At 37.8% G+C, this 22,726-nt stretch overlaps 1 protein-coding gene across 1 annotated transcript; it reads left to right on the top strand.

The window, feature by feature from the left end:
• Positions 1–421: 421 nt before the first annotated feature.
• On the top strand, positions 422–21,493 carry RPE65 (retinoid isomerohydrolase RPE65). The gene is made up of 14 exons (XM_090271671.1): positions 422–466; positions 1,599–1,681; positions 3,615–3,765; positions 5,572–5,679; positions 5,783–5,924; positions 9,346–9,493; positions 10,698–10,779; positions 11,009–11,141; positions 11,248–11,387; positions 12,060–12,189; positions 19,451–19,565; positions 19,663–19,757; positions 19,869–19,980; positions 21,174–21,493. The coding sequence occupies exons 1-14, from the start codon at positions 456–458 to the stop codon at positions 21,323–21,325; spliced, it is 1,602 nt and encodes a 533-aa protein (XP_090127797.1). The 5' UTR covers positions 422–455; the 3' UTR covers positions 21,326–21,493.
• Positions 21,494–22,726: the final 1,233 nt, after the last annotated feature.

Raw genomic sequence — 22,726 nt, 5'->3', positions numbered from 1 at the left:
TAGATATTTTTTTTTTTTTAAATAAGTGAATGAATAAATGAATGGGAGTGAATGTGAGAGCACAGAGAGAGTGAAGGGAGCTAGAAACCAGAGAACAGTGCCAGGTTCCACTGGGGTGACCTGGCTCAGCCCAGGCCTGATGCTGGCTGGCCACTCCCACGGAGCTCCTTTCTTTCCAATCCACTTCTTCTCTGTGGGAAGGATTGAGGTCTCTGGCTCACAGCCCAAAAAACTGTTATGGGAACGGCAAGCCCAAATAATGCTCAAGCATCAGGAGGATCTGAGTGCTGAAAGCCACTTCTGTTCCCCTTCCCTCAGCTAGGGGGTGGGTGAGGGTTGTCAAAGCCGTAACTCCTGTTCGGAGGATTTAGAAGGCATATAAAGGGCCTTGGCTGAGGACTTGCTTCCTCATTCTGCAGTTGGTGCCAGAACGCTCAAACTTCCACTGAGAGAAAATGTCCATCCAGTAAGTATCTCTGGGAGATTTCTTTTAGATGCCTTAGTGGGTTGATGGTAAATGGGTTATTTCAAGAGCTCCTGAAGAGAACCAAAAGACTACTTAGGGAAGGCCTTGGGTCTTGGTGAGGGAGTTTCTTCCTATTTATATATTGAAGCAAATATCTAGGATATGAGTATAAATTATAGGGGGATCTGTGTGACTTAGAATAGACCATGGAAGCAGCTGTGAGCATGAGAATTTCAATAAGGCAGAGCTAGGTTCCACGTCTCACCCAACCACTTCCTAGCTATGTGACTTGGGGGAAAAATTAGCTAACATTTTGAAGTCAAGGGTTTTCCATATATAAAAGCAGTATAACAATAGTACTTACCCCATTGTATTGTTGTGAGATTTAAATGAGCTCATGACATGCACAGTTGGTTTTATGGTGTGTGGTATATAGTAAGTGCTTAACAAAAGATAACTATCATAATTAAGGAGTCTGGTCAGAACTCCCACCCTAAGAAGTGACAAAATGGAGCCAAAGTAAGAAGAAAAAAATAAGCAAAAATAGTAAACTAATTTTTTTAAAAGTACTGTAGCTCTTGGAAATTGAAAACCTGAGATGACAGCAAGAGGTATTAGTAAAAATCAGCTAACCTCTGAAAGCCGAGGGTTTTCCATATATAAAATCAGTATAACAATAGTGTGAAGAACAAAGGATAACGTACTGACCCAAAAAGCTGTCTTCTCTAACCTCACAAGAGAGAGAGATGAGACTGTGGGACAAGAGAACCAAGATGCAGTAAGCTGGGAGAATGGACAGGGCAGTGTAATTCCATAGGAAGGACTCTGTCAGAAAAAGTGGTAACAGCAGGTTTAGGTGATTTATCTTCAGGAATCTGGGAAAACTGCAAAGGGCAAGACTAAGTCTACTGTGACATTAAAAGGGAGATCATTTCCCCAAACATTAAAGAAAGAGCACTGACCCAGGCCCCTCTTGCAAACTTGAGTACCAAGCACCGTGTGCTTCCTCAGCAGAGGTGGCGCGAATTGTCCTTGAGCCAGAGAGCGCCTTTTGTCCTGGAACTCTGCCTCTGCCTTCAGGGACTTCTTTGAGTATTAACATTAGCTTCTTCCTCATTATTCCACATTGCAGAGTGGAGCATCCTGCTGGTGGCTACAAGAAACTGTTTGAAACCGTGGAGGAGCTCTCCTCACCACTCACAGCTCATGTGACAGGTTGGTCTCACCAGTCTGGAAGCCATCCTCTCTTCTTCTCTGCAATCTCTCTTTTTTCTTTTTAGTCATTGGCACCTCTCCTTGCAGGCTCCCCTATTGGCTATAGAAGGCAATCTGGAGGCTCAAGATTTCTATATCCAGAATCCATTTCCTTTCATTTGCCTTTTTTAATTTCTCTAATGTAGAAAAGTTCTGTCTAACTGGAATTCCTTCAGGACTAGGACTATACTTTTCTCATGTTCAAGCTGTCCGTGCCTACCACAGTGCCTGGCACATAGTAAAGACCCTATAAATATCTGTTCTCTCAGCACATGGATGAATGAGGGCCTGGTGACAGGCACCTGGAAATATTACATTGAAGGATGGTAGGTTTTAGGTCCATTATATTGGAAGAGTCTTGGTCCTAAAGTTGGGCAAATGTAGGTGCTAATGGCAGCTCTATCATTTTAGTAGCTGTGAATCCTACAAGTTACTTAACTTTCTGAGCCTAATTCCTTCACCTATGAAAAAACAAATTTTAACTCATGGGGATATTGTAAAGATGAAATGAGATAGTGTAAGTAGAACAATTCCTCCAGGATCTGAAACAGAGTGATGAACAGGCGGTAATTAGTACTATTGTTATCATTATCTAAAGACATCATATAACCCACACAGCATCCTTGCATGGGCATGGTGTTATGGGAAGGGCCAAAGACTGGGCATGTCTCTTTCCTCCCACTTTCCTCTTCTGTAAAATAGTCAGGATGAGCCAAATGCTAACTAGATTCTGATGCTAACACCCTAGGTTCTAACAATTAAAGTAATACTGTGCCTTTTAGTTAAGTCACACCTTCTTAAAGATTTTATCAGACATATTAAAGGCCTTATCAAGTCAGTTGCTGAACTTGAGCTATAAAAAGTAACCCATTTGTTTAAAAAAAAAAAAAAAAAAGTAAAAACATTGGTAAAGATTAAGCAAACATTGCCAAACACTGCACTTTTCAAAGGCTAAAAGGGCACCAATGTAATGACATAACCTGAAAGGCCTTACAGTCTTTCTTGTATACCCTCATTTTGCAGGTTAGGACACTGAGGCCTGGAGAAGGTCCATGGCAAATCCTGAACCAGAATCCAGGTCCCTAACATCCCGCCCTGTGCTCTTTCTCCTACAGCAGGTTGACTTCATGTGGACAGTAGTATATGCCCTCAAAGGAATATAGTTCTAGATTTTAAAGATTTTATTTATTTATTTTTAGAGAGAGAGGAAGGGAGGGAGAAAGGGAGAGAAACACTGATGTGTGAGAGATAGTTGATTGGTTGCCTCTCGCATGCTCCCAGCTGGGAACCTGGCCCCCAACCCAGGCATGTGCCCTGACTGGGAATTGAATTGGAGACCTTTTGGTTCATAGGCTGGCACTCAATCCACTGAGCCACACCAGCCAGAGCTAGTTCTAGATTTTAAAAGGCCAATATTCTTGTTGTTGCATTTAAATGATTTTTTCTATCGACCCATCTTTTTTTAGTCTCTTTATCCCTGCTCTTAATCCATCCTTCCTATCCCTATTCTGTCAAATTATACCAAGAAATTCGAAACTCGTCTTAGAAGTGAGATGTTAGAAAAATGCAAATGTATTGGTATCTGGGGAAATCTGTTAGGTAGGGAATCCCATTCCCCTCAAGATGCTTTTCCTTGTCTCTGTCCAATCCTGCATCCAAACTGTGAGGCATTGCCACATTTTCTCCTACTTGGTCTCCTAGAGAAAGGAGCATTGCTCAGCAGGCATTTCCTAAGTGTTGCCCAGCATGAGAGCTGGGAATAAAAATCATCATGGGGTTTATGAAGAAGAAGCTGCCCATACAGGCTGCCGATATAATCACTGTGCCTGACCAGGGACAGCCCAGCCAAGGGCAGGAGAATGAAGCAACATTCCATGTCTCCCGTTCCTCACAGGCAGGATCCCCCTCTGGCTCAGTGGCAGTCTCCTTCGATGTGGGCCAGGACTCTTTGAAGTTGGATCTGAGCCATTTTACCACCTGTTTGATGGGCAAGCCCTCCTGCACAAGTTTGACTTTAAAGAAGGACATGTCACATACCATAGAAGGTAAAGGAACACTACTCCCCACTCCCCCTACTAGGGGGTGGGGCTTAGCTCAGCTCCTCCTCCCATGGGCTTTTCAATCTCCTGAACCTAAGAGGGGACTTATATACTCACTTCCTCTCAGAATCCACTAGGGCAAGTGCATCTGCACAGACACCTAGGAACTGTGCTACAAGATAAAGAAGAAACTAACAACTAAGCTTTTGGGGTCCAACATGCCTGGCTTCAAATCCTGTATTCACCAGATACCTTTGGCAACCTTTGCAGAATATTAATATCGATATCTAATTCTTGGTTTTGTCATCTCTAAAATGGGAAATAATAGAATCTACTTCAGGGTTCATTACAAGGAGTAAATAAGAACATAGGCTTAGCACATGGAAAGTATTCAGTAATAGTATTATTACAGTTATTGTTATTGTTACTAAACCATTGACTCTCTTGATTATTTTCTTTTTTTAATAATCAAAAAGGCCAAAGAGAAGAAGAGAGGGGTGCCAAAATGGAGTTAAGGACCAAATATGTGATACTGATATAAGAAAGAGAATTTCTCTAAAAATAAAAGATCATTGCTAAAAGGCTTGAAGGCCTTCATCTTGTGTGCCACAAGGATTTTTAAAATGTGCAATCCCTGTCTATTTAGTCAGAGTCATAGACCTCTTTTCCCAAAGACTGTCAAATTAAAAAATGACAACAACCAACACAATTTTGAATGAATCAAAATTATACCTATTTTTTGTCAAATTGGCAGAAAGTATAACATTTTTTTGATGTGCCACAGAATTTTAGTAATCAGTTTATGTGTTCCATGAGATGAAAAAGGTTGAAAATCACTGACCTAAGCCATAACTTCAGAAAGCACCTATTAATACCACAATAAAAAGTTTATCTTATGCTTTAATATTCTGGCCTGATCGTGGCTTTGTTGATCACCACAGATGTCAGACATTCTAAAAAGACATCAAAGGGAAGAGTAAATGGAGGCTTAAAGTAGTCAGGATAACTTGGACTATAATAAAAGGGAAACAGATCATGTGAAGCAAAAATTTAGCTATGAAAAAGTATGCTTTGGAGGTGAGACCAAGTTTTCATATGCCTTCTAAAGATCTTGGTATTTTCTTCATCTTCATGACTTTGTTTCTTTATCTATAAAATTTTAAACACATTATATGGATTGGAGGAAGGGTAAAAATCAGATTTTAATTGGCTCTCCATCTGAGAAATCCTAGGCAACATATGCCATCTAGTCTGGGATACAGTTCAGGAGATCTGCCATAGCAGGAAATTGGATTGAAGAACACCTACTTTTAAAAGTAGCAAAATAAAATTTTAAATTGAAGAAAACCTTAAAAGAGACACAAGGGAGAGTGAAAGGAAAATAATTCAGCATATCATGTCCTATATTTCCTTCTGAATGTAGGTTGGTGGTTTACAGGCCACGGGAAGTCATAGGTCCTATGTCAACTACCATAGAGGCTGCGTGGTATGATATGGAAAATGCATGTTTTCCAGCTCTGGCCAACCTGAGTTGTAACCTAGCTCAGTCACAAATGCCAATCACTTATGTTCTTGAACCTTGAGTTCCTCATCTGTCACTGTGAGAGTTATAAGACATAAATTTAAACTCATGGCACATGGTTTCTCCCTGGGTCACCAGGAGGAAGTGATCTGGTAATACTCTTCATTCTTTATGTTGTGGATTTATGATTATGACTCAATAAGGACACTGGAGTGACCATCCTAAGCTCCACATGGACTACACTGATTGCCCCTGTCTATGATGCTTTCTTATGTCTTCATGTCCTTCAGGTTCATCCGCACTGATGCTTATGTACGGGCAATGACAGAGAAAAGGATCGTCATAACAGAATTTGGGACCTGTGCTTTCCCAGATCCCTGCAAGAATATATTTTCCAGGTTACTAAAACCCAACTGCATGTTATTAAAGATATTTTACATTAGTCCCTTTTATCTTATGGTTTGTATGTTACTGGACTAAAAAATCCATTTGCTTCTGTAGGTTTTTTTCTTATTTTCGAGGAGTAGAGATTACTGACAATGCCCTTGTTAATATCTACCCAGTGGGGGAAGATTACTATGCCTGCACAGAGACCAACTTCATTACAAAGATTAATCCAGAGACCTTGGAGACAATTAAGCAGGTAAGATACAGTGCTCAGGTGACATTGTTCAAGAATTTAAAATTGCAATTTAGAAGTAAATCAACTGTGCAATTTGGCAGACAGAACATGAGAGCCAACCAGATCTTCAAATCCTTGCTTTGTCAACAACTACTGGATGTGTGACAGGGCAAATGTTTCTGCATCAATGAAATTTTAAACACTTGTATGGATTGAAAGAAAACCTTAAAAATGCCTAACATGTTCATTTATTTATTTGTGACACAAATATTTTTTGAGTCCCTGACAAGTACCAGAACTGATGCTGGGTACAAAGGATACATCAATATGTAAGACAAGATGGTCTCTGCTCTTACTGGTTTTTAGAGGCTAGCATGGACCAGGCACACATTTGGGGGTTCAAAAAAATTATAGCTATTAATATTGAAAACCCTGCTATTCATGATTCTAAGGAAGTATGTTGCACCAGTTTGCCCCTTATATATACCTCTTATTAGAAATAAAGTTATATTTTAAAGAAAATAGTATAGAGAAAAATATCAGCAATATTAAAAAGTGGAAAATTTTGCTGAGAACTTAAGACAATCTCAGTGCAACATTTCAATAACATAGATCCACATCTTCAACCAGTATTTATTGAGATGTAACTATTTGAAAGCATTGTTCTAGTCTTCAGAGAGCTTAACATCTCGATGGAGAAATCAAACAAATATACAACTTAGTTCTAATACGACACATAATGCAATGAATCCTTTAGGAGAAGGAAAACTTTTCATGAAAGCACAGAGAAGAAAGAGATTACTTCTGGCAATAGTTGGGGAATGTAAAGTGATTCAGATCAAGGAAAATTTAAAAAGACTTGCATTTGAGTTAAAGGTTAAAGGAAAGGAACAACTTCAATGAATTTGGAGAAGGTAAAGGGAGTAACATAATCACAGGGTCAGAGGAAGGAAAATAGAGGATATGTTCATGGAAACTAAAGAATAATTTCTTTGGCTAGATGGGCAATATTTCTCAATGGAGGGGCTAGTGGCATTGGGCAGGACCATCCCACATACTGCACCGGCACCCCTGGTCCTATCCACTAAATACCAGTCATATCCTCACTGTGGAAACCCAAAATGCTGCCAACATTTCCAATCCTGCCCGTGGGGGCAATATCAGAACTAGTGATCTGGAGCACCAATGTCAAGGGGAAGAGTGGGACACAGGGTAGGATGAGATTAAATGTTTGAATAATCAACAAAAATTTGGAGTCAGTTGTTTAGCTAATGAGAAAGTACTGAAAGTTTTTGTTCAGAGAAGTGGTATAAGCAGAGCTGTGCTTTAGGATATTTAATCTGCCATGGTTAAGCTGTATGGGAGGGCAAAGGAGATAAGGGAGCTAAGAGACCAATTAGATAGAATTCAAGTCCAAGAATTGTGTGTAAGAGAAATAGAAAGGAAAAATATTTCCAACCCTGGGTTTCAATGTTACAAGCTGATTTATAATTCTCAACAGACTTTACTAAGGCTTAACATACTCTCAACAGCTCTTTCTTGTTTTTGATTTATGTTTGTAACCACATATGTGTATTTGTGTAGATAATCTAGAGAAGAACTGAAGGGGACTCTGATAGTAAATCTGTATTCCAGCTGTCATGTAATTTAATTGGAAATGTAAACTTCATGATATGGCTCCAGAATAGACTTTGTTAGGGATCAGGTTCCATTGTGAACAGCATTGTACTCTGACTTCAGGTAAAAATAGTTTTTAGAAAAAGTTGATATATTTGTCGTTGTTGTTTACTATTACTAAGATAACCTCCTAATCAGTGCCTTGCTTCCTGCTGATTACTTAAAACAACTTCCTTACTTCAGTAGAAGCAATTTTTCTTAAATGCAAGTGTGACTGTGTTACTGTATCTAGGGCACCCATAGTTTCCTAGATAAAGTCCAAACAAGGGCTTTCCTGCCTGGCCCGTTCTTTTTCTCTTATTCCCTTCTCTATGCATGGCCTCCATAGCTGCCACGTGGAACGATCAGTAATTCTCAAACAGCACGCTATTTTACAACTCTGGGCCTGCACGTGAGGGTTTCCACTCCCCGGAGCAGTGTCATCCTTCTTTACCTGAATAACTGTGATTCCTTTTTCAAGCATTAGTTGGAGTCATTACCCTTGGGAAGCCCTGCCTAATCTCCCAGTCTGGGTTAGATGGCCTTTCTCTACAGATACCACCTTACACTTACAACGATATCGACACATATCCATCAGCTTATCAGTCTACCACAGTGATATCAAATAGAACTTTCTACCATGGTTGAAGTGTTCTATGTCTGCATTGTCCAAGTGCTACTGTGCACTTGAAATGTGGCTAATGTAACTGAGGAAATGAATTTGAAGTTTTATCAACTTATAATTAATTTTTATTTAAAGTGCTACACGTGGTTATAATATTGGACAGTACAAGTCTAGGCTGAAGTTCTCGAAAGCAGGGACCATCTCTTTTTCTAGATCCTGGCACATAACAGAAGCACAGTGAGTACTTGATGAATGAATGATGGAATAAATAAATAAATGTCTCAGCTATTATTGAAGTAAAGATGTTAAAAATTCTCTATGCTTTAAAAGATATTCTCCTAAACAAATAGAAAAAAAATTTGGTTAGACAAATATACACTCCATCAATTATTCACTCAATAATTCTTTACTAAGCAGGTCTTAGGCAGAAATGCTAGTGCTGATTTTTCCAACATATAGCTCTGTGTCCTTGAGCAAATCACTTGACCTCTCTAGGACCTCAATCTCTTTGTCTGTAAACCAAGAGTTTTGTGCTAGATTTGTGGTTCTGAATTTTTTATGAGACTCCAAATTGAATTAAAGTGCTAAATCCTCTCTCCAAAAACATTTGCATTTAATTCCAGGAGGTTCATGGTTCCCCTGAAATCTATTTAGGTTAAGACTTTCTATACTAGATGAATCCTAGGCTGCTTTACAAGTCCAGTTTCATACTATGTGCAAGAGCCTGGATCTCATATTTAGGTTGATCATACAAAATTGCTATTTTTATAAAATTAACATTATTGAATATTAGCAATTTCATATACTTTACCTAATACAATGAAGGGGAATATAAAGAAGTTTCAGCATCCAAATTTATTACTGTTTGAGGACAACCTGCATATGCAAAAGGAAAATAACTAACCAGAGCTAACATTAAATTACAGGGGGAAAATCCAAGATTTCAGAGGCACGTGGGGTCAGCATGGAGGTCAGAGGAGAGCTCTGCACTGAAGATGGGAATTCAAGCAGACTTCAAAGAGGATAGGATACAGAGGGATAGAAAGAAAGAGAAATTGCTATTAGGGTGAGGGTGCAAGCAGTAATGGCAAGGTCAAAACTAGGGACCAAAGATGTACCATTATCTTTCTTAACATGGATAACATTGCTCTCTTTCCATAGGTTGATCTTTGCAACTATGTTTCAGTCAATGGAGTCACGGCTCACCCCCACATTGAAAGTGATGGAACTGTTTATAACATTGGTAATTGCTTTGGGAAAAATTTTTCAATTGCCTACAATATTATAAAGATCCCTCCACTACAAGCAGGTTAGTTTACTAATTTGACTTTTCTTAAAACAAGTATCTATATAGTGTATGAAAGTTACTGGAAATACAGATGCCAGATCAGAGTAACAAGATAGCACAATATGCACAGTTAAATTATCTTAGATTTCAGGACAATTGCCCTCACTTCTACCCTACCAATGACCAAGGGCATAATAGCAGGAAATGACAACCTAAAAATACAGAGAGCAAGTGACCAAGTTCTATTGCTACAATGTTTCAAAGATGTAGTGCATATGTGGATTTGGTCATTTAAGATTTAGAATCAAATGTAGCAAACATTGATTGAGCACTTATTGATTGATCCAGGAGAAATTAAATTTTTATTCAAATATGTGCATAATAGCATGTACACATATATGATCGTGTACTAAGTATTTTGTGTATGGTCAATTCACAAAACAACAAACAAACCTACTAATTCATATTAATGCTATAGCTAAAGAATATTAAAACAGAAGAGAGAGTACTCTTTAGAAGTCTACATTCATCCTCCATGCATTGCCAGAAATTTGATAACCATCTTGATGACAGAATTATTTTAATATATATGGATTTTAGTTTAGCATTGCTTAGTAAAAGTCCTCGTAGTCCCACCAGCAGCATCACATAGGAACCTGATAGAAAGTTGAAACTTGAGCTCCACTCAAAGCCAACTGAATGAGTAATTCTGGGAGTGGGCCCGCAGTCAATATTTCAGGAAGCTCTTCATGTGATTTTGATACACGCTAAGGTTTTGAAGCCTAGTGACTTGGCAGTAAATAAACTTTAACATGCATAAGAATTACCATGTGGGGCTATTGACACAAACCCACATATACTATACACCGTTGGCAATTTAAGAGACTGTAAAAGGTATTGTGACCATACTCAAGTTTTGCCTTAATCCCCTAAGAACCCACCTCCGGTAGCAAGATGAGACCCCACTCTTGCCTGCCACAGCGCTCTGAGAGCACACTTCCCCAAATCTGCCATTTGAATTCTCCTGGGTGGTTGCAGCTTTACACGAAGCTTCACTAAAAAGGACAATAACTAAGAAAATGAACATAAGCTCTGAAAAACCAAGATCTGAAAATGTATTTCTTTGCTTGCATAAGCTGTTCTAAGTGCTTTGTATTAAAAAATAATAATAAATAAATAAATTTTAAAGGCTGTTCCAAAGCCTTTTAAAACCACTTTATTTCAGACAAGGAAGATCCAATAAGCAAGTCAGAGGTCGTTGTACAATTCCCCTGCAGTGACCGATTCAAGCCATCTTACGTCCATAGGTAATTTGGAAGGCCTGCTATGAATCTTCAGGAAGACTTAATTTTAAAGATCTGCCTACATTTGATATCAATACCGATCAGTCTCTTGCAGAAACCTAAATTTAAACATAACTAATTTCACGTAGGCACTGTTGATTCATGTAACCAAGCATACTTCATGTATACACATTTCTTTGTGGTTTGAGAATATGCCCGTCCCATTCACGAGCTCATTTGTGTTTCCGAACAGTTTTGGTTTGACTCCCAACTACATTGTTTTTGTGGAGACACCAGTCAAAATTAACCTGTTCAAGTTCCTTTCTTCATGGAGTCTTTGGGGAGCCAACTACATGGATTGCTTTGAGTCCAATGAAACCATGGGGGTAAGTTTTAGATATATTTGTCAGGTTTGTGATCCTGAGGAAGGTGGGTTTCATCATGCACACTTTTTCCTTTTAAATGCATCAAACTAGTTTTCTCATTTTCAAGGTTTGGCTTCATATTGCTGACAAGAAAAGAAGAAAGTATCTCAATAACAAATACAGGACATCTTCCTTTAACCTTTTCCATCACATCAATACCTATGAAGACAATGAGTTTCTGATTGTGGATCTCTGTTGCTGGAAAGGGTAAGAACAGACAGTGGATAAATGTGACACCTCTAGTTGCTTCTGGAAATTAGGGGCCTTTTTCAGAGACCCTGCTCTCAATATTTAACCTGAATTACATTCTAAAATGCAAGAAGTATGCTTAAGTAGCAAGATATCACTGGAAAGCTATAGAGAGTTTAGGCAATAAGAAACACAAAGTGAGCATCAAAACCATGATTAGTAATTAAAAACTGATCAGGTGCATCAACCAGACCTAAAAAGATAAGGTTCCATGATAAGTGAACTTAAACTCAACTTTATTTAACTTGATAAGATTCCTTGGGGGGCCTTGAACTCCACCCACTCTGAGTTTGCGAAAAAGAGGAATGCTTTCTTCAAATTAACCGGTTACTAAAGACAGTAGTCCCTAAAGACACAGACAATATAGTAATTGAGAATCTGAACAGAAAGTATCAGAGTATCAGAGGCTGCTGTTATTGAAACATATCTCTGAGGCAGGCTTTTTTTTTTCTTTTTTTTTTTTCCCCAGTGTGGGCAGGAGGAAATGGCTTTAATATGCCTGCGTCATTAGCAGTTTCTTGGTTGGGGAATAAAGAACAGGCAGGCATCTGTGCTTTTAAAATGTTTGAATCATCTCTCTAAAATTATTTGTAATTGTGTGTGTGCATGTTTGACTTCTCATTTTTGCAGGTTTGAATTTGTTTACAACTACTTATATTTAGCCAATTTACGTGAGAACTGGGAAGAAGTGAAGAAAAATGCCAGCAAGGCTCCCCAGCCTGAAGTTAGGAGATACGTACTTCCTTTGAATATTGACAAGGTAACCAGTCTCTACATAGATTTCAGACATAACGAGAATATTTCACATCCCCCAGGATTTGTCCTCCTGCTCTTTGTTCATACATAGAGTTCTGAAATTTCAGAGCTGGAAGGAACTTTAAAAATGAACTAATTCAACTCCCCTTCTTTTGCAAATGAGAAAACCGAAGCTCAGAAGAGAGGTAGGACTTAGCAAAAGCCCACTGTGGCTGAGCCAGAGTGAATACCAGATTTATGATTCTAAGTCTGTTACTCTTTCATTGACAAGCCCCTTTTAAAATATACTTTCTCAGTGAATAGTACAGACCACTTATTCCCAGGAAATTTTGTCAATAACATAAATAATTTAACTTCAATGATTTGAAATTCAAAGTGCCTTTGCAGAGAAATCAGCCCAAATCTTTTAAAACATTACTAGAGGAAAAAATTATTAATAGCGTTAAACTGTTATCTTCTTGTTTCTACTTTTTCTTTTCTTTAATCAAGAGATGATCTTTTAGGACTATCAGAGTAACATCAAGAATTTCTAGCATGATGGAAATGCCAGAGAAAATAAAAAATATATATAATTTTCATAATCGATACATGAATATACACTCATTTATGTACATATGAGATATATGCACGAAAGTAGTAGAAGCAGCTACAAGGAATGTAAAATATTGTATCCAAGGCTTAGATCAGATATAGCAGAAACCCAGTGTAGACCCAGACACTGCTGCTCTTTGGCAAGCTTGTAAACTCTGTGAAGAATGAGAGAGGGGGAGGAGATTAGTGTGGGACGTAACGGTTAGGTAAAAAAGCTTCTACAGAAGCTGGAAGGAGTTTTTAAAGAAACAAAGCTTCATATGGAAATTTAAAGTAGTTGGTAGGTTCGTTTAGAGCATAGGGGAGATGTGCATTGGGCAGAGGGACTGAAAAGATAGGTTCGGGTGCTATTTTGGGGGGCTCTATAGCCTTTGGGTATTATATAAATGATAGGAAGCCATTGAAGATTTAAAGTGCGGGGAGGGGGTGACATAATCGAATCTATGTTTTAGAAGGGTCAGTCTAGCAGCATCATAGAGAACAGTTTGGAAGGTGGAGAGTCTACAAGCTAAAAGCTCTGTTAGAGGACTAATGCAATAGGGCAAATAAAAGAGGATAAATATTAAAATGAAGAAAATGGGAACTGAGGGATGAAGGAAGGTTCAATGTTGAGAAATATTTAGGAGGTAAAGGCATCAGGAGTTGGTGGCTAATTGCATGTCAGCGCTTAGGGAAAGAGGAAGGAGCTGAAGATGACTTCCTCATTTTTGCCTTGAGCAGTTGAGTGGATGTTGGTACAGTTAGCTGATTGAACACACAGGTGTAGGAGGAGCTGGTTTACAGGAAAAAGAGTGATTTATTTTATACATGTTGAGCTTAAGGTACCCAGTGGCCGTTCTAGCATAAATGCTCACTAGGCATCTGGTATACATGAATCTGGAGCTCAAAAGAGAAATTATAGTGAGATATTGGTCTAAGTACCTTGAAACTCTTATTTTCCCCTGATCTCTTCCTCTCTCTCCACATAACATTCTCCACATTCCAAAAACTAGAAAAAGGATTTTTCTAAATGTGTAGTCATCATTGCCTGAAGAAAACCCATCCATTTATAAAATGAGGAACTTCAGTGATAAAAATGTCTAATATCACCCTGGACCCTGCCTTCTCTTTCTGCCAATAGGTATTAAGTTACCACTACAATACCACATTGTACCAATCATTTCAGTTGGTATATCAATAGGATAGACTTTTTGTTCTCATGAAACTCATTACCTAGTGCAGTAGGGAGAAGATAGATGATTTGGTAATGATAACGCATGTCTGCACAGGATGAGTATGGTGAGGGATGGGTTAATTGCTTTTGTCATTTAGAGAATGAAACAGTTATAGTTGTTGGGAGATTCACACATCTCAGTCATTGGCAGTACTTTGGCAGAAGAGATGCGATTGAAGCAGACTTATTGAAGAGAGGAAGAATAGGTTGAGGAAAGAGAAGTGGGAGGGGGCAGAAAAGCTGAGGGAACTAATTGGTATCTTACTGGTTGGAACATAAGCAAAAGTAATGGAATAAATGGGGATATAGGCTTAAAAAGTAGGTTGGTAATCATCAAAGGCTTTAAGGACAAGCTAAATAGTTTGTACTTTATTTGGCAGGTGATGGGGAGATAGTAAAAGCTTTTAAACAGAAGAAAACCATATTCAGAGCTGGTAGACTGGGTATCTACCGCACTAACTTTCATGATTGTCCCTACTACTAAATGTCTGCCTTCCCTAAGCAAGTTACTCAATCACTTTAAAGCTCAGTTGCTTACTCTGAAACCTAAGTAAATTGGGCAAAATAATAACTAAGCTCATTTTCAGCTTTAATACTTTGATTTTCTAAAATAAAGCTGTGTTATGTATGAGTTGTAGCAAAAGTGCAGAAAGGATAGAAATAGAAACTTGGGCTAGGAGATAATTAAAATCACTCAGATGAGGGAAAAATAAAATGACAGTGGGAAAAGATAGACAAAAATGAGAGTCCCTACAGGTGGAACAAAAAGGATCTTGCATTTGATTGAATGGCAAAACAAATTAAGTCTTAGGCATATAAAAGACCATAGAGATCCTTTAAGCCTACCCTTCTAGAACAGTGATACCTTTGGAAATAGAGGTTGTAACAGGTAGAGCAGGTTGAGAGATAAATATAAACTAGAACTATGAGGGAGGGGGAATAATTGATAAGAAGACTGACTTCAAGTCAAACAGACCCTAGCTTGACCAGAGCTTTCTGCTCTGCCATTCACTAGCTGTGTGCTTTGGGCCAAACCTTTTAATTTTCTTACATTTCCTTTTCTGTATCTATATTGACCTTATAGGGTTGTTGTGATCAATAAATATGGTGATATATGTCAATCACTGAATATAGTCCCTAGAACAAAGTAAGTATTAAATAAATATTCATTATCATCATCAGCTACAACAATAAAATCAACATCAACAACATCTTCATAAAGATGTCTCGTAGGCTTTCACATGTAAATATAGGTCCTTGTGACACAAATCAGGATTAGAAGAAAAGAACTGATAGTTATTGGCACTGAAATGATCAAATATAAGAACAAACAGATGAGACTGCTAGCAGAAAAAAATAAACATGCTTTAGAATAAGTTTTCTAAAAGAAACACAAATATGTCTTTACATAAAAAGTGAGACATTTGTTAGCCAGAAAATGCTGACAGAAAGGGAAAAATCGAGAATAGAAGTTTGGGGAACACCCGGTACAGAAAGTACAGAAAAAGAGGAGCCAGAAGAAGAAAGAGGAGAAGTCACCAAAGAACCCTAGTTACATCTAAGAGAGGGTGATGCCAAGCAGGACAGGGCAAGTGAGGGTTTCATGGGTACCCACTGCTGCAGACAGGGTGAGAAGGATGAAGGCACAGAACAAAATGCCAGACTTGGTGATCTCCAGGGGTGACAGTGAGAGAGTCAGAAGTCAGGTTTCATGGCACTATAGATGAGCTATTTATTGGTGAGCATGGAGGACCAGGTACCAAAGTCTACACTTTTAAAAGCTTGGCAGTGAGGAAACAATAGGTCGTAAATTCAGGGAAGGAAAGATAATAAACAAATTGAGGGAAGGACTAAAGAGGAAAGAGTCTAAGACGATTGAAGCTTCTAATTTACTGTTTAAGATGATAGTAATAGCTTTAAAATACATCTTCATTATTTTCAAATGGTGCATTCAAATGGTCAAAAGTCAAAGCAATATAAAAAGGTTATACCCTGAGAAGTTTCACCCCAATCTCTATCCGCACTCATTTCATTCCACTTTGCTCCACTCCTATGCATAACTTTTAGTGTCTTTACTTTTTCTTTGTTTGTTTATGCAAATATAAAAATACAAACATATATAATTATTATTTCCCATTCTTTAACACAAAAAGTAACTTTCTGTATCCGCCATTTTGTTCCTTACTTTTTGCATTTAACAATATACAGTGAAGATCTCTCTTTCTTCAACAGCACAGTGTTATTTTTGTGAGCATCCCTCACTGCTGGCAACAGAGTTGTTTCTAGTCTTTGGCTATTACAGATAATGTCACAAGGAATATCTGTGTATGTATGCTATTTCATGTATGTACAGCTGTATTCTCAGAAGTGAGATTACTGGGTCTAAGGATAAATGCATCTGTTAAAAAAAAATGTGGGGAATAGTCAAAAGCAAGAGATAGCTTTTTGAAAATAGATGTTACATTAAAAACCTAATTTAATAATAAGAAATAATAAGACAGAACAGAATAAAATAATTAAACTTATAATCACACAAATAATAAGTTAGGCATAGACATTTGAACTTATTGTATGCATATATAAATATTTATATGTACTCACACCACTCTCTTCTTCCCAACATCACCAACAAGTGCCTTTCACAAAATCTCACAAAATTCATTCTTCTATTTGCTCCTCACCTCAAATCCACTTCCCTATCCTCCACCATTTCATTTGAGTTCATAATACATCACCACCCTCCTCTCAAAATGTTCCCTCCACCCTATTTCTTTTATAAAAATCTGGCTCCCAATGACACTGTTCTCTTCAGGAGCAATTCCCAGATGAGGTGGGTTCTCCTCCTTTGGCCCTTGTAGCACAAGGCTTAGAATTGGGGTAGGTGTCCTCTTTGTTCCACTTTGCTGCTTTCCGACCATTGTTCCTTCCATCCACCCTTAAAATCTCCCTATCTTTAATTTCATTTTAGCTCAATGTGTGGCCAAGTGGTATGTACACATATACACGTGTACATGTATACACTTCTCATTATCGTTGTCACCTATTAACCACTACTCCCTCTCCCTTCTGGCTCAATGTCACACTTCCCAGATCTACTCCTGGCTCTCTGGGATTTCAACATATACATCAGAGGTGATTCTTCCAACAACCTGCACTTTCATTTCCTTGGCCTCTTCCACTGGTCCTATCTTCCATTCTATCTCAGTCACTCATTCCCCATAATCATGTCTTTGACATTGGTATTACCTATGACTTCTATGTGCTCCATCCATAATCTTAGATTCATGCCTGACACATTCTGACTACCACCTTTTACCTTCAAGATCACTTGCTTTACTGTAATTCTCACCAGGAACCTTCCTTCAGTCTCCTACCTGCTTACAATCCCCCACTCCCTTGAGGACTTACCCTGCCCTCCTTAATTAAAATTCTATGGTCAATAATTACAGTGATACCATTGTATATAAATCCTTATTTCCTGTGCCTCTTTTTTATTTTATCAAACTCACTTGTCAAAAGCACAAGTCTAAATTAAACTCTTAACCCACTTCATGCTTGTACCTCTGAGGCTGAACTTAAGTGTTGAAAACACATAATCATGTTACTTGGTCTGTTTTTAAATAAATACATGACCACAAATCTTACCCCTACATTTTCCTACTCCACTTACTCTCCCACCTTCCTAGTTAAATATTTCACACCCTCCTCTCTTCAAATTTCTAACACCTCCCACCTCCACACTCATATGCACCTAATGGCTCTGCTTCCTATTTCACTGAAACAAATGAAAGAAATCAGAAGAGAACGTAGATTTCTGCCGCCACATCTACCCACCCACCAGCATCTGTACTCATACTGAATTACCCATCATCTTATCCAGAACTAGTCGTTCCTATCCTTGCCCACCCACTCAGGGGCATCACTCTAGCAGTTCTCCCCCTCTTTCCTGTATCATAGCTCTTTTCCCCTTTCATTGGATCACTTATATCATTGCTACTATTTTTGTCCTCTACAAAATAAATCTTTATCTTGATTGCTTTTGTGCCCAGCAGCTACTCCCTCATTTCTTTTTGTAGACCTCTTAATATTGGAGAGCACCAGAACTCAGCCTTTTGTTTTATCTTTTATTTGTATATCCCCTGCCTTTGTAATGACTCTTGCTATAAAGCAGTCTGCACTTACGTTTTCAACTTTCCTTTCAATTCAGTCTTCATATGCGTTACTGCCAACTCCATGTTTCCATTAGACATCACAAGCTTAATAAGGCAAACTCTAAAGCTATCCTCTTCCCCACCAGAAAATTTACCCCATCTTCAGTAGTCCCCGTCTGTTTTGTGACAACCTTTCATTATTCAGGCCAGACACCTTGGAGTCATCCTTGACTCTTCCATTAATTTTGCTCTTCTTCCCACCCCCTTGCCTATATGTCAGGAAATCCTCTAGGCTCTACCTTCCACCTCTCACTGACTCCAGAGTGCCTAGCCTAATTGGAACCTGTGCTTTCTTGTGACCAGACTACTACAAAACAGACTGGTTTCCCTGAGTCTGCTCTTGCATCTCCCCTCCTCCTAAGTCTCAACAAAACAGCTAGAGCACTGCTAATTCCCTCATCTCCTATAAGTTTTGTCTCAAATGTTACATTTTTAATGAGGCCCACCCTGACCACCTATTAAAATTATAACTCACCTACCCTTCACACTACTGATACTCCTTACTCCGCTCTATTTTTCTTCCCATATTTATGACATTTTATACACTTTGTCTATTAATTATATTTATTATGTCCCCAAACTGGAATGTAAGCTTCATGAGGACAGGGACTTTATTCTCTGAAATATCCCAAATGCCTAGAATAAAGTCTAGCACAATGCATGCACTCAAGTATTTGATACGGATATTACTAAGTGAATACATTATTAGAAAGGGGGCTCATGGTATCCATTCCTTTCATAAGTCAGCTGAAAAATCACATAAGTCGGGGTAGAGGGGACAAGAGATCTTAGAAAACATCCAATCCAGTAGCTGTTCTATTTTCTTCTTTTTAACAACATAACTGTATAATATTTTTCAAACAAAATCAAGATATACCCTAACTATAATAGAGATGAATACTGTAAATTGATCCTTAGGGGGTTGAAGCCTTTGTTATCCTGCAGAAAAATTCCTTCTTATTGCTTTCCAGAGGCCCTTCCTCAGAGGCCTTTGTCTTTGAGGAGAATCTCATCTCACAGAAGAGAAGATTAAAGGCCTAACAGGTTACATGACTTTCCCACTGACACAGGCCCAGAAAGCTTTCACAGCCGTGTTCCTGGGCTCCCCCTTCCAGAGTTTTCGGCACTGCCCTTCTCTACATGTTAACTTAAAAAAATAAAAGACTCAGGAAACAAAACTTGAAGACTACAATTACAGCTACTGACTTTTCTTTCCTGCTCACTGAGGTTTCTGTTATCCTCTTTCTTAGGCTGACACAGGCAAGAATTTAGTCACACTCCCCAACACAACTGCCACTGCAATTCTGTGCAGTGACGAGACCATCTGGCTGGAACCTGAGGTCCTCTTTTCAGGGCCTCGCCAAGGTGAGATGATAGAGAGAAAAGCCCTACATGAGAGGAACACAATGTTCCATTCAAAGAAATTAACTGGGTTTTCCTAAGCATGTGCTCTGTTTTGTAGCATTTGAGTTTCCTCAAATCAATTACCAGAAGTATGGTGGGAAACCTTATACTTACGCATATGGACTTGGCTTGAATCACTTTGTTCCAGACAGGGTAATTAATCCATCTTACTGATATTAGAACAGCACTTTAAGTCATATGCTTGCCAAGTAAAGCATAATGACGGCTTGATTGATTGACTGATTTTTCTTTCTTAACTAACAGCTCTGTAAGCTGAACGTCAAAACTAAAGAAACTTGGATATGGCAAGAGCCTGATTCATATCCATCAGAACCCATCTTTGTTGCTCACCCAGATGCCTTGGAGGAAGATGATGGTAATAAAAGCATTTGATGTGTCTGAATGTTCTTTTTACTGGAGTTCATGTAGTTAGTTCACTAGGAGAGGAGTCACATAATTATTCCCTAATGTTCAGAAATGACCCTTAATAGTACTGAATGTAAACTAATTTGAAAATAAGTTTCATCTTGTGGTCAGGTCTCTTTGACTACTAATGGAAAAAATGCTAAAGCACCATCTGGTGTCATGCTGGAACACCAATATCTGCTCAGATAAAAGAGGGAAAGAGCAGCATAAAGTCTAGGTTTTTGCCTTTCATGACCTAGATACGTTTATGAAAAAGAATACAGTTCTTAGGAGGGAAATTGAGTATTCAAACGGATCAAAGAGAATGAGACTGTGGCTTTGTGGCTCTAGTTTTGTTTATTTCTTTTAGTAAGCTGTGGCTAGAAAGAGATCCCAAGGTACTGCCTAGACAACAGCAACTCAATTATAAAGCATCAGTCTTAGTTAACTACTGATTAGCTGGGATTAAAATATGGAAAACCACAGAGAAATGAGTAAAATAAAGAATTGTGGGGCCATTTCATGCTAAATGATTTTACACATACAGCCAAAACTGCAAAAGTTTTGTTCTCATTTTGTTAGGTAAACCTCCAGCTATATAGAAATGATATACATTACTGTTGTCAAAATATTTTAGTATATATATTTTTCATTTGTTGCAAGACTTTTTTTGCAGTAGGTAAAGTAGATGGCATATCTTATGTTATAGGTAAGAACACAGATCGATTAATTCAGTACAAATTTAATAAACACTTTCTATGTTCTAATCACTGTAGCAGGCAAAATAGATGGTCACTCCCTTCCTAGAACTTATAGTCTAGAGCAGAGGTCCCCAACCCCCTAGCCTAGCACTGGTAGCAGTCCTGGCCTGTTAGGAACCAGGCCACACAGCGGGAAGTGAGCCCCCTACCCTGCAATCTTCCATGAAACCAGTCCCTGGTGCCAAAAAGGTTGGGGACCACTCATCTAGAGGATATGAAGAGCTTAAAAGACCCTTTTAGGATGATCTCACAGTAAGGTATTTGAAGAGTCAAAGCAAAATATCAAGTCATATGTTTCTTTTTCTATTTGTCAATGTAATACCTCCTATATTATTTCCTTTAGTCTATGTCCCTGGACATTTTTTAAAAATTCAGCATTGCCTTATTTACTTCTGATTAACAGGTGTAGTTCTGAGTGTGGTGGTGAGCCCCGGAGCAGGACCAAAGCCTGCTTATCTCCTGATTCTGAATGCCAAGGACTTGAGTGAAGTTGCCAGGGCTGAAGTGGAGATTAACATCCCTGTCACCTTTCATGGACTGTTCAAAAAATCCTGAGCACATTCTAGCAAGATATGTTTCTGATGACAAAACCAAGAAAAACACAGTCCGGTCTGCAATCAAATTATGTTCAGTTTTAGCCTGCTATATCATATGGTTTTAACTTGCAGAGCACACTATTTAGTAATGTTTTACAGAAAGCACAGAGTTGAGCAAACAATTTTTTTTAAATGAAGTACATATTTAGAAAATCAGACTTTCTCTGTGAGACAGACCATAACCAAAAAAATCTTTATATAGTTAGCAATCAAATAGAAAAATGAGTGTACGTTTATTAAATTGTTTTTTATTCCTATTATAAAAATGTATTTTAGGCACCTATCTGCTCCAATAATTTTTGAACATTTAAAAGTAAGATTCCTCTACACATGAACGCAGCTTTGCTGGCTCAAGGTAGCATTATTCAAAAGGCTTAATTAGTAAATGTCAAACCAAACTCTTTTCAAACCAGGGACAATCATTTAAGAGTAATCATTGTAATTATATATATATATATATATATATATATATATATATATATATATATCACTGCTCAAAGATTCTCAAGCTTTATGAACTTTAACATTTCCACTTATTATAGGCAATTACTACTATTTCTGATTTTACAAGGAAGAAAACTGTAATCAATTGAGGGCACTCCACCAAATAACATGTCAGAGATTAAGTTATCTATTAAAAGCTTATATAACCTCAAAAAAAATTACATATAGTAGTGATTATAACTTTTTGAAAAAAGAGCATAAAATACTTAAAATTTAATTTCTCTTTAAAATCAGAGTATGGGATAAAATTGGGATGTTATATACTTATTGTCCCTTCTGCTTAATTATATTTAAGCAGTTTGAAATCACATGACTGAAGAGAGAGAAGATATTAAATTATCAGTATTCAGATATGAATACATTTCAAGCACTTTTGTTTTTAAAATTATTCTCTTCTGTGCTACATATTTAGAAAATTGAGATTGACAAAAATTTTAATTCTATATCTTAATCAAAGTATCTATTTTATGCTCAAAATTTTTACATTTCATTGTATTTAAGATAATCAGCATTGTGTTTGACTAAGTAAAAATAGCTTGAAGGAACAGACTGACCAGGGTTCTTGATGCATCTATTTGATTTCTTTATTTAGATAAAATGCAAATTCATTTTTTAAATTATCAATACTCATTTACTTTTCAAAGGAAATCTAAAATTACAGAAAAGTGGAAATTATAAATTAAAATCATACAGAGCTCATCTAAGCTCTACTACTATTAAGATTTGAGTATTTGTCTTTTCCATCATTATCCCCTTTGTGGACGTTTTAATGTAATCATTATTTCTTTGTGGGCAATGCCTAAATAGAACTAGAAGTCTCAAGGAGGAAAATAAAAAATTCCAGAGAATAATATAG

The sequence above is a fragment of the Furipterus horrens genome, unplaced genomic scaffold (genome assembly GCF_987537825.1).
Source record: "Furipterus horrens unplaced genomic scaffold, mFurHor1.1.pri manual_scaffold_3, whole genome shotgun sequence".
NCBI lineage: Eukaryota > Metazoa > Chordata > Mammalia > Chiroptera > Furipteridae > Furipterus > Furipterus horrens.
The sequence above is the reverse complement of the archived record's forward strand: the minus strand, read 5'-3'. Positions and strand labels throughout refer to the sequence as shown.

Bases quoted from the DNA above. Each gene is read 5' to 3' on its own strand.
- RPE65 (XM_090271671.1), top strand. The intron at 11,388-12,059 runs GTAAGAACAGAC...TCATTTTTGCAG, and splicing joins GATCTCTGTTGCTGGAAAGG to GTTTGAATTTGTTTACAACT. The intron at 19,981-21,173 runs GTAATAAAAGCA...TCTGATTAACAG, and splicing joins TGCCTTGGAGGAAGATGATG to GTGTAGTTCTGAGTGTGGTG.